The 16,806-nt window shown below is 37.8% G+C and overlaps 1 protein-coding gene and 1 pseudogene across 1 annotated transcript; both read left to right on the top strand.

Moving 5' to 3' along the window:
- The first annotated feature begins 5,562 nt into the window (after positions 1 to 5,562).
- LOC126793904 (transcription factor MYB106-like) lies at positions 5,563 to 7,230 on the top strand. Its single transcript, XM_050520532.1, has 3 exons — positions 5,563 to 5,698; positions 5,822 to 5,951; positions 6,543 to 7,230. Exons 1-3 carry the CDS (start codon positions 5,563 to 5,565, stop codon positions 7,228 to 7,230), a joined length of 954 nt encoding a protein of 317 aa, XP_050376489.1.
- Positions 7,231 to 13,254: 6,024 nt separating this feature from the next.
- On the top strand, positions 13,255 to 14,760 carry LOC126793907 (transcription factor MYB16-like; annotated as a pseudogene).
- The last annotated feature ends 2,046 nt before the right edge of the window (positions 14,761 to 16,806 follow it).

Here is a 16,806-nt window from a genome sequence, read left to right on the forward strand (position 1 = left end):
CCACCCATGGCTCTATATCAATTTCAGACAAAACACATTTGTCAACACTGAGTTTTATACTCATAAAAACCTTAAGAATATACATCAATTTATTCGATAATTTCAGTTCCGTTCTACAGATTAATCCAAAAACTTGACTTGGTCATACCAAAGCTCTAAGTCATTTAGTCCCCAGTCATAATCACTGACTTTTTCCATGCTATTCTCCGATATCATACAACAGAGGTTCATGTCAGCAACCTCCTGAGTGACGGCTTCAATCAGGTTTGCCTCCTTCTTTTTGTTCCTCTTCGGTTTGTTGCAGTCGACAGACTTGTGACCAGTCTTTTCACAGTTGTAGCACTTGCCTTCAAACCTTGGCTTCTTGGAGATGCCTCCTTTTGGCCCCAACTTGGACCCTTGATACTTGCCTTTCTTGTTTTTGGAACCTTGGCCATGTTCCATCATGTTTGCCTTGGCAGAGACACTTGTTAGCGCGCTGTAACGTTGGTTGCTTAATATTCAGGAATCAAGAGTATTGTACCTCTTCTCTCCCTTTGTATCGCGTACGTACGTCCCTTAGTACGTATCAGAGTTATTATCAAATATATTTATCTATCATACTTTGATTACTTTCTACTCAGCTAAGCTTAGCTGCCCTATTCTATCCGTTTGGATTCGTGAATTGTGACTTTTGAAACTTATTACCGAAAAAAAAATTACTAGATCACATTTGGATTAACTAAAAACTCACTTTTTTATATTTCTTATACAAATTAGGATATAAGTCCAGGCCAAAAGAATAAATAAAACAAAACTGGTTAATTAATTAATGTAAAAATATCTAAAATATCATTATTTTTGTGAAAATTATCAAATGTCACTCCTAGATCTAACAAATTTTTTTCTCCTCATTTTTCCGGTAAATTTAAGTTTTCCGGCAAAACCATCTGCAATTTGGAGGTGTGCCAATATATAAAGTTGTTCTTATGTCATGGACTTTCAAAGTATCATATTGCATATGTTTTAAGAAATTTTGAATTTTTGAATTTTACTCACAAAAAACCACAGTAACAGTTAATTTCTCAGTTGACAGTAGCAGCTAGATTTATATCCGACAGTAAAAGGTGTATTCCAAGTCGACAGTAGCAGCTAGTTTTTAACTCGACAGTAGCAGCTAGTTTTTAACTCGACAGTAGCAGTTAGTTTTTATAGTCGACAATAACATTTAGTTTTTACAATCGACAGTAGCAGATAATCTCTTCATTGATAGTAGCAAACACTATGAGTCAAAGAGTAATACAAAAGTAAAATATTTTATGACATGTGACAATTTGCCATCATTTGGTCCTTATTTATTTTATTAAATTAAGTAATGAGTTATTTGTAAACTAAATTGTTGTCCGATACTTTTGAGTAGTTTGTTAAAAAAACAAAAGAATGAGAAGAAGAAAAAAACTAAAATTGGAAAGTAAAGGTAAGCTCGTACGACGACTGTATTATAAATGTAAAATTGGAAAGTAAAGGTAAGCTTGTACGACGACTGTATTATAAATGTGAGTCTTAAATTTGGTTGGTATATGCAAGATTCAGTACCTATGGATTTGAAACAAGCTTTAGAACGTACGTGTAAATTTAATGGAGATGGTGAACGTTGCTAGCATGCATGCAACAGTAGGTTTAACCTCAACCTCTCCTTTTTTCCCATCATTTTAAATCACTAGCGCGATAGTACATTTCTAGCTAGTTTCACAGAGACTCTTGAAGAAATTGTATCAATGTCTATTCAATGACGTCGTTGTAAAGGTTAGCTACGTACAAACGTCGTGCAGTACCAGATTGATCGATTTGTTAGCTATAGCTAGCAACTACCAAGTCCAACTGCAGCTTCAAAGCAGTAAAGTCGATACGGAGTTACAATTGTATCACGCTTATATGAAATTAAAACATATATGGGAATTTTCATCAATGTATGACGTGAACGACGTCTCTGCATGTATCTCATGCTATTTTTGCAAGTACTCCAGTGAGTTAGATAATACTGTGTGATCAGATGATCAAATTTCGATCTTTGAAAGTGCATGACCGATCGACACCCCCATATTTGGTGAAATGGTGATGATGGAGGTCGATCCTTGGACCTGTGGTCTTCACACTAAAGCAAAGACCAGGCCAAGAAAGGACCAGCCCGACACCCCCATATATGTTTTGGTCTGAACTGCAGAGCAGCGAATACATATACAGCTGAGAGCACGAAACTATACATTGTAGAGAAATAAATTAGAGCTTTGTGGCCTTCAGCTACCAGCAGGGGATTGCAGTAAATTCATTTAAGAGACTTAATATCTAAGCCGCCTAAAAAATTAATAACCGTGGAGAAACTGATCGAATAGTTGGCTTATTTTTGTACGTAGTAAATACAATATTGAATATTATATCAATTGTCGGCAAACCATGTGCCGGATTTTTTACGGAAATAGAAATATCTATTGAAGAAAAGACTTGAAATTATTTCCTCTTATATTTCTACATTTTCAGAAGTGTCAATAGGGAAAAAAAATCTCCTCATATGAGTATTAGATTGGTTCCAAACCTCAGAAAAAAAATTCTAACTAGTCTAGGTAGAATTCTAACCCTAGATCCACCACGCGCTGTTACTGTAGTTAATTTACAGAACTGGAGCTAGGTAACTAATGTAAGATTTGAACAATTCACATGCATGTCGACTCTCAGCCGTTCCTGATGACCATCATCATCACCATTTACGCAATTTGAATTTGCAATCATTCCACGTACGTATCGACCTTCGCATTTAGCGTTCTTAATTGGTAAGTAACTAGGCTGCATGGAATCGGGTGCGGGTACGTGGAAGCGAAGCGTTTGGAAACGCGGAAGCGTTTTTTTTCCAAAAATTAAGAAAGCGGATGCGTTTTGGAAGCGTCAGAATAATATATATATATATATATATATTATATTTTTATATTTTATTTTTAATTATTTTATCTAGTATTAAAATAATTAGTTAACTATTAATGACTTATTTTCTATCCCATGATTATCTTTGATTATAACATTATTAAAGCTTCATTTCAAAATTCAAACAAAAGAATGTACAACATAGTGTGAAGGTGTTGGACACGTGCAAGTCAAAGAGACATGACTAGATGAAATTGATTAAAAAAAAAGGTCTGTCTTCCCTCTGTCTCTCTCTCTCTCATATGGATTTTTTTTCATATCTCTCCACAACTCTATGTCTTCTCTATATATATCTCTCTCATCTAGATTTTCCTGATATCTCTTCCCCATATTTCTGACACATATTAGATTGATTGATGTTATTCATCTTTAACCGTTTAACGAAATAAATAAGAAGATGAAAAGACAAGAAGAGTCTCAAGACATTTATTGATGAAATAGAGGTAGAGAAGGAATTACCCTTCCAATTTGGAAGTCAAAGCTTCCGCCGCGCTTCCAATTTGGAAGCCAACGCTTCCGTCGCGCTTCCAATTTAGAAGCCAACGCTTCCGTCGCGCTTCCAATTTGGAAGCCAACGCTTCCGCCGCGCTTCCAAACCCACCTTTTTCGGAATCGCGCTTCCGTCGTGCTTCCCCGCGCTTCCGAGCGCTTCCGCTTCTGAAGCGGGAATCGGTCTTCCAACCAAGCTTCCGTGCTATGTAGGTAAGTAATCGATCCTAAATAAATTTTGGAGAGACTGTACGTTTTCAGCTTCATGCTGCATGCATGCATGCCTTATGCCCGGTATATATCCAGAAAGATTTGAGCATCATCATCGTCTTTGAAGAAAGTATTACGTACTCTGCTCTGAAATGAACTCTGATGCGTACTTAGCATACGAAACTGTTTGAATATAACATTTCAAATAGTTCATATTTAATTAGATTATTAGATAGGTACTCTGCCCTGCAGAGTGATCTTATTCACTATGCCGTTGAATCATGATTCGGTTTTGCACTGAAAACATGGAAGTTCATGAGAACTCATACGTACATATATGGAGCTTAGGTAAAAAATAACAGTATTATATGGACTTTCCTGTCGTGACAATTCAAGCTAAGGCACCAGATATATCCATCAGATCATCTAGCTCCTCCACCAATTTTTGAAACCTATGTTCCCGGCCACCTATTGAACTGAAAATTAATTCGACTAGAGTGCATAGATTAACAGAGACATGCATGTTCAACGAATCTGAAAACGTTAAAATTCTATATATAGAGAGAGGAAAGACGTTAACAATATAAACCAGAAGAAATTACAATATGAATGTGAAACCAGAGGTAAAGAGTTTAGAATGATCAGATTAGGTTCGATGCAGCATTACTTTTACGGCTTGTAACCAATTAGAATGATCATCATATCATGATACGTACGTGAGAGAATGCATATTATAATTCAGATGAAAAATTGTAACATTAAAAGTGAGTTTATAGGGATTCAGAGTTACGTATATATGGAAGAGTTGATATATAAGATTTTGGATTGCAACTGGTTCTGTGTGTTGACTGTGTAGTACCTGCAAATTTGAATAATACAATCTTGCTAGCACATATTTACGATATATTCTGGTTCTTTCGCTTTTTTGTCCCTTAGCCTCATGTGGAGCTGAAACTACTAATAAGCGTCCCTCGATCAGTACTCCCCATCGGTTCGAAATTCATATTTATCAATCAAGATCCTTATCCTTCAGTTGAGGTCATAATTATAACGAAATAGTTTTAAAAGCTCATGATGACTCCAAGGACACACAAAAATATCACTCTTTCATAGAAAGGTACTGTATAATATGCTATTTCTGAGATCGGAAAGTTGATATTATCAAACCGGCCAGGCGAATCTTGAACGAAGAACCCTAGCATAATTCGTTGCTGACGGAAAACTAGCTATTACAGCCGACCAAAACATCGCCCATGAGAACGAAATTTCTACCTGCCGAAGTTATGATACTAAACCTGCCGAAGTTATGAGTGAGAAGTGTAGCCATGAGATGCATTAATTGATCATCACATATTATTCACATGCACACATATAAGTGTTGTGTTCAGATAATACGATGAGAACTTCAGATATCTCATTTCCATTTAAAAAAAAACTTCAGATACGAGTACAATTAAGTTAAATCATATATATCGTGCATTAATATCTTTAATGGATGTATTTGGAAGGGACGAAATTTTTATCATTTCCTGTGTTTGACACCAAATTAAAGGAAGGGAACAAGTTTCTTTCAAGCTTGGTTTAAAATCTGGGGGAAAAATGGATCCCCACACTCCGTGAGATTCATTTTCTCTGATACTTTTGCAATATACACTAATATATCGAGTAAAGTTTAATTTATGGTTGTCTGGTGCGTCTATATGACATCACGCTTGGTGTGGGACACATAGCACGGCTCCACGGTTAGCAAAACCAATAAATTAAACTAAAGGGTAATGTTGTCATAAATAAATTTCAACCAGTATAAATATGTAAGGCGGCCATTCTGGCCATATGTTACTCAGGAATTTCAATCCGAAAAAGGAAAGGAAATAAAGAGCAGCAGCGAGCCCTTCTTTCTTTCTAATCATGGAAAACAAAAGCAGTACTACTGCAACTTCGAAGATAAAAAGAGGGCCATGGACTCCTCAAGAGGACAAGAAGCTTTTTGCTTTCATTCAACAACATGGCCATGGAAGCTGGCGTTCCTTGCCCCAAAAAGCTGGTACCTCTTTTCTTCTTCTTCTCTCTCTCTCTCAGAGTCTCAAATTTCAAATGTAAATAGGTCTCTCTCTTTATTTAACCTCTGTTTCGGTTTTTGACTGCTGTTTTGGTATATGTATCATAGGTTTACAAAGATGTGGCAAGAGCTGCAGGTTAAGATGGAAAAACTACCTGAGACCTGATATTAAGAGAGGAAATTTCAGTTTGCAGGAAGATCAGACCATCATTCAGCTTCATGCACTTTTAGGCAACAGGTTACTGTTTATTTTAGTACATATTGATCAGAAATAGGTTATATTAAAGTCTAGAAGTTCACTATATATACTGTAGGTCTTTATCTGTGAAATGACTGAAATTCCATGAAGTTTCTGATTTACATTATATAACACCTGAACATGAATGTATTTCGTAATATTAAGCCCAATATACACTACAAATTTAGTTGTGACGATGAACCAAGATATCTAAATAACATATAGTGAGATCATGATCATGATCACCCGAATTAAAATGTGTCGTATGTGGATTTGGTATTCTAATGACAGAATTTTATCGTACGCGATGCCCTAGTTCGACTTATATATAGTTACCATCACAATATAATTTGTTCAACCGAACATTAAATTTAGAGATTAAGAATGTGACTTTGTATTAATAGCAGGAATTGTTTCATCTGAAATCCCTTGTGGGCTAGATTTGCAGCAACATATATATGGTCTAGATCAGGACTCTTTGAAAACGTATTCGTTGTTCGACAAGTTCTTACCTATCGGATCTCAGAAAACTCTCTGTAATACTACCATTTAAACAATGCATGCTTATTTTCTAAGGTAAATGTGTTTTAGGTGGTCAGCCATAGCTGCGAACTTACCGAGGAGGACAGACAATGAGATCAAAAATTACTGGAATACACATTTGAAGAAGAGGTTAGCCAAGATTGGGTTTGACCCAGTAACCCACAAACCCAAGGCCAGCATCTTCGGCTCTGGTAATGGCGATCCAAAGAACCTTTCAAACCTCAGCCACATAGCTCAGTGGGAAAGAGCCAGGCTTCAAGCAGAAGCTAGATTTGCGAGAGAAGCAAAACTACTCAAACCTTCACCACCACCGGCACAGTGCCTTGACTTCAGTTTAAGAACATGGGAAACCCTAATGATGTCAAAGCCATTACCCCCTGCAGGTGGTGTAGGTTGCGGAGAAGCTCGTGGTGTTCGTTGTGCCAATAGTGTTGCTCAAGAAATTGGTTCATCCGGTAACCATGATGGTGTACTTGGTAATAGGGGTGGACAGTTTGAAGTTTCACCTTTAACCATGTCAGCAGCTCCGGATTTCAGTGATGCTTCAGAGGAGAGTGGTATCAACGAATATGGTGACCTATTCGACGCACTACTACTCCAACAGACCTGTAGTAATACAGAGTTTGATGTCGTGGATGCTTGGACTTTGGAACAATGTAATGTTATCAGTGCAGACTATCAAAATGTGATCATGAGCGAGGGATTGACAAACTTATTGAGCTTGCAGCAGCAGTAAGCTGAATAAGTTCTTGGTGAGAAATATATATATAATCTACGATCAGCACCTACCTCAAGTAATAAAGGTAAATGAGGACAAAGAGGAGGGGATCATGGCTGGCCTTGATTATGAAATAATATTTTTGAACTGTCGTACGTTAAGCTATAACTATATATTATATTATCGTACTGAAAGATTTAATTCTTTGAGTTCTTGATGTGATTGTCGGGAAGAGGAAAATCTTCTCCAGTCTTTGCTGAAGTCTCAAAAGAAAAAAATTAAAAGCTAAAAAAAATTCACGAGACCCTTACTTTGCAGCACACAAATTCCGGTTGTGTGTATTGATCTTTGATTTAATTAGCTATGATTATTATTCAGCATTCCATTGTTGGTTTTGGTTTGAAGTCCTCCCCTTAGTTTCTTTCCTTTTTTTTTCATTTAATAATTTTTTTGTTTCTGTAAAAAAAAAAAAAGTTCCTGACCTCCAGCTGCCTTTATGTTCAAAATTTAAGGCAACCAAAATATAAATTAGCTAGATTATAATGATTTAAGTAGAGCCAATTAAATCAAAGTCGAAACTCGAAACAGCAAAAGAATGAAAGACGTCCGATTTCATGAGTAGGAGAAAGGTCTAAATTTTGACAGACGTTATAATCGATCTGTTAATTATTAGCTAGCTAGACTAAACTGATTAGTTTAAAATGCATCATCTCCGTAGGTTAGATTGGTGGGATGAGAAATTGCGCCATCTATATATCCTTTCTCTCATTGTTGCATAATTTGGCAATCAACTGTATATACCTCGACACGCTGGTCTAGCTAGGTGAAGATTGAGGCCTAAGTAGAGCTTGATTTTGCATTAGATTTCTAGCTAGCTTGCTAGCTTACTTCAGATATCAGTACTAACTCTCTCTCGATCGAGAATTGATCGAAATTTGAGATAGCTGGTTGTCCGTTATCCATCGTACTTATTTAGATATCGTACTTGTTCTATCCTTTTCTGGTATATATGCAAATACAATCAGATACGGCTGACAAAGATCAATGACTGCATGCGGGCAGGAGATCGAGCCATTCAGTTAGAAACCAAAAATAGACTAAATTCAAGGTAAGATCGATCCAAGCTGCATACATTTTTGTTTCTGCTGTTGCCGGAAGTCATCCATTGTAAATTATTGATCGAGTACATAGAGATATTTTAGGGTGTACAGGTCGATCATACCAGACTCTGAAACAGTGAAACATTAAGTATGGAGGGTTGAGAAAGTAAATAAAAGTAAATGCTCGAGTCAATTAAAAAGTGTGTGGACGCTTCTACTCCAGTACCCCATGCCAGTGTACCAGTTAATGCAGTAACTATCTGCGCGCGCATCTAACTCAAAATCCAGGGTTTTGATTGATAGAATCAAAGAGTGAATGAACTACCACGTGCATGGTGGTACTGTTATGGGAACGTTTACCACGCATACCTCCTTCTTCGATATTTACTGTACGTGCCATGCTGCAGCTGATTAATAAGACAATATATAAGCAGTCGGTTGCCGGCCGGGGCCTATATATTTAGCTCTGGCCAGACTTGGATAATTCATGCCGGCCGGCCCACGTCTCTTACCGTATATATATAGTATGATATATGATCATCGATCGATCATTTCCACCGTTCGAAAATGCAGGCCAATTTCCAACACAAATGCTACTTAACTGGCATTTGCAGCTGCAACGAATTAGTGAACGGATCAGATTGAGCTGGTATATTAATGTAAATGGACCACTGGTGGTGAATTAGAGCCTATATCTAAAGGTATAATCTTTCAAGAATGCACTCTGTTCAAGTTCAATTTGCGTCCTGAAGCTATATATATACCCAGCTACCCGGCTTGCATGTGATGAACAGGTATTCAGAGTATTTTATCTAACTCCTATATGTATATGTACTGTAGAAAATACATGTTATCAATAATTAAGCTGGACCTAACTGGACGCCGTACTAGCTTGCTGATTTATGCAGTACTATTTGGTGTCAATTGGTTCAGGTCACTGTGAATAATAATGGACGTGGAACGCAGCATCACCAGCATGCATATACAGAGAAAATTGCACTCTGGCTGCCTATTTTCACATACATATTTACGTTGCCTGCTGTTCATCTGTTCATCCTTTGAATTCCTCAACGGTCACATAGCGCGCCACCCAAGCAAATGATGCAACCTAGCTAAGAAGCATTAAATGACAAACTTCGATCGATGAATTGTTTTGTTCTGATCGATCGGGCAAAGTTGCTCTGTACGTTTTTGGCATTAATTATATATCAATCAATCAAATTTAACGATGAATTACTACGCCCGTCTGCAATTCTGCATCAAATCTCCAGTGAACAATATATGAGAATCCTAATTAAATCGACAGGTATAGGACAGTACCATACTGTCCATCTCGGAACAAATATATATCTTCATATGTATCAAACATACTAAAACTGGGTTAACCAAAAAAAAAAAAACATACTGGGAATTTTATATTGCATTCTACGATTAGCCCCCTTAAATGAGCTGGGGCTATGTTCCCCTCTAGAAAACAAAACGAGAACAAGGCTGCCCAAATTTGGCGTGAATGACGTATCTATCTACTTCTAAACCCTACATGGTCAACTCAATCATTTCCTACTTTGACTCCACTAAATTCTGAAGGACACGTGTCAACATCCCTCGATATTTCAATACTTTAAAAGCCGGTGCTTGTTTTCTCTCTTTCTGTTTCTCGACGGCGATTGAGCGAGCATGATGGCAATCCCATCCGGTGGCGAAGGCGACGAGCTCGTGAGTGAAGATTAGATCCTACTCCATGCATCCCTCTTATTCATCTACGCCATGTAATTGCAGCACTCCGTTACTCTCAAAGTCCCAAGTATATACCATATCCGAGAAGATCCACGCTAATGCAGTAACGCTATACAGCACATAATTGATACTGCAGTTTCTGCATTCGCTCCATTATACTTGTCACAGCGTTATAGGTCAGTATTAATAACCATTCATGTCTGCAGTTGTATATATATATAGTTGAGAAAGTAAATTTGAAATACACACCGGAATCATTTAATTAAGTAGTGTGTCCGGAAGCTAGCTCCTTACACTGCAGTGTACGTGTTTATGTGTAGTAATTATCTGTGTGCCTAACTAGCTGAGAATTTAGGTATTAGGGTTTTCGTTGGGCAGCATGAATGGAATAGCAGGTGCTATTATGGACAACATTAAATTATCATGAATGATAATTGTGTCTCCTTGATTTCTTCAATTTTTACGGTGCCATGCAGTACGTAGCTGATCAATAAACGTACTTTAGCTAGCTGGCCGGCGATGATTTAGCTCATACTAGAACCTGGACGCACATACAGTTCATGCTGATAGGAGGGGGACATCGAGTTAATGATGATCATCAGTCCATGCCACAATCTGAAAATGCAAGACCAAACTTTCAACACCAATATATGCTAACTTGTTTACTTAAAAAAAAAAATGCTAACTTGTTGGCATCATTCTGCAACTAATTAGTAAACGGATCGGAGGCCTGCTCGGAAAGTATTAAGCACTGTAAATTATTGGACCATTGGGCATTGGTGGTATTTGAAAGAGCCTGTTGCTACATACTACGTACATACAATGCAATGGTCCATTTTAGGGTTCTGAGGACTGGCGCTATATATACATATGTATTATATGTATATGTATACCTAGCTACCCTGCTGATGATGATCAGTTATTAATTTATCAATCTCCATATTTGTAGTCATTCAGAGTCGTCGAAATCCTATATATTATCAATAAGACAGACCTAAGTAACTAGATTAGTACTATATGGTCTAAAAGATGCCACGAGCGCGTAATTATAGATCCAAAATAATTAACTGGCTACTAGCTAGCATGCATGCAGTACTATTTAACCAGAGAATTTCTGAAGGAGAAAAACATTTTTGTAACAGAATGGGTAACGGGTAAATTGTTACGTTTGGTTGGAAAAGGTTCATTTCAGTCCCAAATTAAATATCATCCGAATTTAGGTCATTTCCTCGTCCCAGATTTATTAGAGGTTTCAAATTTAGAAAGGAGATTTAAGATCTTTATAGTTTTTGCCATCTTAGGTTTTGTTTCGTTCTTATTTTGGTCTGAACAGTTGATTTCGGAGTAAGATCTGTCGTGCTTTTCAATACTATTTGCAGTTATAGTATAGGCAAAATTAATCTTGGTGGTGCAAGGAGTGCGAGCAACCACATATTTAAGTTCTGTTAATTGTTATATGGTCCTGTGCCTTTAATCCACTGATGAACAGCTTGAATTTCTCAACTGCCACACAACGAATCCTCGCTGCAAATTCCCCCCAGGCAATTTTATCCTTCATTTATGATATATATGATGGGTTAGTCTCTCCTTAATTGGAGGAAGAAATTCATGTGACGATTTACTACATGAGATAAGCATGTGTTGCAAAAGCTTTGATGATCTATTGACTTACACAAGGTCAATTAGTTTGCTATTCATATAGAATGGGAGTGCAACTCTTAATTTGAAAATGAAGAAACAAACATATAAACATAGGTGAGAAGGTGACAACAATTTTTAAAGATGGAGAAAAGTGGCAGCAAATTTTGAAGATTGAGGAAGTATGCATTAATAAGCGTGCAAACATTGAACCATGAAATGAGAAAGACATTTGACTTTGTTTCCAATTACATGTTACTTGCATGAGTTGCATAATATGGTGCATGAAGTCATTTGCCTATATAAAGACATGAAGATTGCAACAAATATATCACAGAATGCAAAGATACAAACCTTAGAGTATTTGTGTAGTAGTGTGATCCTCACTTAAATAGCTTGAGAGAAAGAGTGTCTCAATTAGTGAGAATAAAATTCTTCTTGGGAGAGAGAGAGGTGTGTTACCACTGTAGTTAGTTTATAATGAGTTGTTTCTTCTAATTTCATTATTTGGTATAGTGGAAGAAAGTACTATTGTTGCCCCGAGAACGTAGACTTATTTGCCGAACCTCATTAAATATAGTGTCTTCTTTTTTATTGCTATTTCCGCTAATCACACTAGGGGTGGGAAAAGTCAGATCCTGGGATAATCATTTATCCATCGGCCTTTTGTATTAGGCAGCCACTACTTTCCCAACAATATAGATGATATTAATTGATCTTTCTAGGTTCATCCGAATTATCATGCGCCAAATTTGGCAAATTCTTCCAATGTTTTCCGTCATAATCGAACTGGAGGAACAAGAATATTCATATCGCACACACCAACTTTTCAAACAGAAAATTAAGGAACTGGTGGTGTAGTTTTCAGTTGTGTATAACATAAATTGTACATAATTGTGGCGATCCTTGGTCATGATATTCTGTTAATTGTCAAGTCAATCAAATATTAAAAAAAAAATTAATGGGTTATGATCACTACATACTACTCGAGCTAACTTAGAGAATTAGAGCTAGCATATTGTCACGAGCTTACTTCGTTGCTATGCTACTCGTGTGGCCTTAGCAAGTCTCTTATGCTATGTCAATCTTACTCTCGCAATCACCCTGTTAGAACAATTGAAAGACAAAGACAAAATCTCTAAAGAGAATTTATATTGAACAAAGAAATAAAGCTTACAAGTGTTTACAAGTAGGTTTGATGACTTCTTGCTTGATGGATCAAATGTGAGGGGTGCCTTGTTATTTATAGGTCTCCTCCTCTTACATCACTAGTTATAGAGAATTTTAGAACTATGTACAAGTGCAGAGACTTCTAGATAACTCTATACTAGTCTACACAAATCTAAGATGCCTCTTGAGTATTTTAGAGAATTCTGGAGTGGTCTTATTCCCTTAGCCTCTCTATGGTTCTAGAGAAATCCGGAGATGTCCCAAGGCTTTCTCATTCTTCCGGAGACTTCCAACGCCTTCTAGTGTCTTCTATGAACTTCCAAAGAGTTATAAAAGTTATGCCATATTCCAAATCCGTCTAAAATGCTCAAGTGTCTTCCGTAACCTTCTTTGAGCCATGCTTGCTTTAAAAATGCTCAAGGTAAAAATGTCTGAGTTTGGCGGGATGCGACAATATGCTCTATATCTATAACTCACACGATCTACATCTGGACTGTACCGTACTTGCCCTTCAAGCTACGTACTACTCGACCAGCTTAGAGAATTAGAGCATATACGTAGGTATATATAACTCACTCGATCTTCATCTGGCCGGGCTGTAACCGTACTTGCCCTTTTCATAGCATCATCAACGTAATGGGAAAGCAATTCAATACTGTTGCATCTTCTGGAATATAAAGAAAGGTCCATGAACCCCTCAAGAGGACGAGAAGCTCTTTGCTTTCATTCAACAACATGGCCATAGAAGCTGGCGTTCCTGACCCCAGAAAGCTGGTACGTACTTAAACATATTGCGCGCGCGCGCGCACACACACACACTCTCTCTCTTTACAATTTTAATCATATGTAGCAAAAAAATATGGACGGGTGTCTTTAACCTCTGTTTCTCGATGTATTATAGGTCTCAACAGATGTGGGAAGAGCTGCAGGTTAAGATGGAGAAACTACTTAAACTCTGATATTAAGAGAGGAAATTTCAGTTTGCAGGAAGACCAGACCATCATTCAACTTCATGCACTTTTGGGCAACAGGTAATTTGATGGATTGCTAAATCTCGATTAATACATTCGATATTCGACTCAAAAGGATCGATCGATCGGTTGGTCATGGATCGACTGATGTTTGATTTTGATGAAGTTAGATATTGATCGTACGTACATCGACATTGGGGACCTGAAATCTAGTTTACTACGAGTCTCGCTCTTACTTAATTAGTACTCAACCCTGAACACCCCCACATTAAAATACAAGAGTGAAAATAACCGTGAAATTTAAGATATACAGACATTGCATCATTTGCATGTGTGGGTTAATAAGCTCTCGTTTAATGCATCTACTAACGACTAATGGTGATAGGCATGTCTCAATGTAGGTGGTCGACCATAGCTGCACAGCTACCAAAGAGAACAGACAATGAGATAAAAAAAAACTACGTACTGGCATACACATCTGAAGAAGAGGTTAGCCAAGAAAGGGTATGACCCTGTAACCCACAAACCCAAGACCGCCATCCTTGCCTCTGCCCTCTGCTCATGGGGGCGACCCGAAGAACCTCTCAAATCTCAGCCAGATAGCTCAGTGGGAAACTGCTCGGCTTCAAGCAGAAGCTAGGTTTGCCGGACAGTCAAAACTACTCATCAATTATGACCAACCTCATATTAGTTATATATATGGATCAGAGCCAGTACCACAGTGCCCTGACATGAACGAAAGAGCACGGGAAATTCTGTTACTGTTAAAGTCAGTATTAGCTGCGGACGGTGGTGACCGAGGTGGTATTTTTGGTGCCATCCAAGTTGGGCAGGAGATTGGTTCATTTGGTAATGTTGACGTTGAGGGTGTGCCTATCAGCTGTGATCAGTTTTATGCCTCCAAAAACCAGTACGTCAGTACTGGAATTTAATGAATTTTTTGGGGAGTCTGGTACTAATTATGAATTTGGAGATGAATTTGGGAATGCTTGGAGTTTGGATCAATATATGAGAAACTCTGATTGATACTGAGCGAGCAGGCGGGCAACAACATGCATGCATGCCTCTGGAATAGGAAAATTGAGATATATCCTAATTAGATTAAGAGGTAGTTTGTGAACCGTTTGTGTGGTTTTAATCTCCTGTCTAATTATTAAATTAACGTTTGTTAATGATTATTTCCAATTTATGGTAAGGATGAGTTTTGTCCCGTGTTCATTCTCATAAAAAGCGGTTGAGACGCATATATATTTTTGTCCTCGCTTGAAAAAAATGTGTATAAAATGAGCCAAGAATTTCACTTTGTAATGTAATTTTAAAGCGAAACTTGGTTGGATAAAAACTATGTATATATTATTTTTGACTCCCTATAAATTTAGCTTCAAGGATATATTTCATAAATCTTTAGAGTCCCCACTATTTATTAAGGTTCTAAAAAACGCTAAGCGTTAATCGGGCGGACAACTAAAAACCAGCGCCCAGATGATTAATAGGGGATTAATCGGCCCAAAATCAAGGCGGCCAAGGATCTCCAGGCGCCTAGGCGCCGCCTAGGTGGTCCTAGGCGGGGATTTTTAGAACATTGCTATTTATATGCACATGTCAATTGATACATTATAAAGATAAATGTAATTTCACTTACGACGGATGTCTCTAATATATAATTATTTCGATTCAAATTTGAAAAACAACTGTTTTCATGTTGGAAGAAATACATTTTAACTTGAATTAATCAAATCGATTAGAGAATTATGTCTGAAAATCGTAATATTATGAAACCTATAAGGGAACTGACTAGTATGAGTGACATACTGGTTGAGCGTCAAATAGGAAATTCACCAACTTGAGTTCAATTCACGAAGTTCAAACTTCACAGAGATCAAACACTAAGAGTATTTTCAACAGACTTTTTATTATAATTATAAAGCTATTTTATAGAGTATATTTAGTTTTTTTTACGAAAATTAGTGCTTGTACCAAACTCTCTATTATAACTTTACTTTAACTTTAAGCTATTTCACTCGACAAATTTGTCTAGCGAGATAGCTCTGTTAACGTTGTAATTATCTGATGGGTGGCTGATCACACAGTTAGTTATTAGTGAGTGTTAGTGTAATAACCCGATTTTTCGGGACGAGTCATTATACTTTTCCTAAGTTATAAGTTTTCGAAAATTTTAAAGTGTGTTCGTTTCTTTTATAAATGTCGGAAATCGACAACGAAAACGTAATCGGAACGTTTAATTCGAAAAACGTTACGTTTCCGAAAGTATTTATCGACTTTTATTTCCGTCGCTCGGTTGCGAAAACTTCCTTCACGAAAGTTGTAGAGCTCGTCAATACGAGTTCGGGAGTATGTGACATGTTCGAATCGGACGTCGGAGGTAAAAGTTATTAACGTCGGAAGTTAGTTTCCGATTTTTGAAACGAGTATAAATAGAAACTTTTCAGATTAGGGTTTCCATTATTGGAAACCCTTCTCTCTCTCCTTCTCCCCGCCGCTCTCTCCCTTTCTCTCTTCGCTCTTCTCTCTTCTCTCTTCCCCCTTCCCTCTCTCGGCTTCCTCCCTCTCCCTCTCGACCCCGAGCTCCCTCCCATCTCTCTCACTCACTCTCTCGGTTCTCTTTCTCCCTATCGTGCTCTCCCTCTCACCTGAAACCTCGTGATGTCTCCATCGCCCAAACGCCCCACCGGTGAGACCAAGGCATAAGGACTGCACCACCACCATCTCTCCTCACCCCTAGTGCCTCCGGTGACAAGATCGGCGATTGAAAACCGCGATAGGCACCGCCGCTTCTCAACTGCAAGGCCGCCGGCACCTCGAGCTCTTCAACGTCGATTTGACAATCCAAAGGTTCGAATCAAGGTGAGGTTTAGCTAGGTTGGTCATTGTGATGTTATTGATGTAATTGTGGATCGATTTGTGGTGTTTTGGTGGGGGATCGGCGGAGGAGGAGGAGAGGAGATACCGCTGCCTAG

The sequence above is a fragment of the Argentina anserina genome, chromosome 5, assembly GCF_933775445.1.
Source record: "Argentina anserina chromosome 5, drPotAnse1.1, whole genome shotgun sequence".
NCBI lineage: Eukaryota > Viridiplantae > Streptophyta > Magnoliopsida > Rosales > Rosaceae > Argentina > Argentina anserina.

What these genes read in the sequence shown, in the direction of transcription:
- LOC126793904 (XM_050520532.1), top strand. Translation starts at nt 5,563, where the DNA reads ATGGAAAACAAAAGCAGTACTACTGCAACTTCGAAGATAAAAAGAGGG. An exon ending in TTCCTTGCCCCAAAAAGCTG is followed by an intron (nt 5,699 to 5,821) that starts GTACCTCTTTTC and finishes TATGTATCATAG; the next exon opens with GTTTACAAAGATGTGGCAAG. An exon ending in CATGCACTTTTAGGCAACAG is followed by an intron (nt 5,952 to 6,542) that starts GTTACTGTTTAT and finishes AATGTGTTTTAG; the next exon opens with GTGGTCAGCCATAGCTGCGA.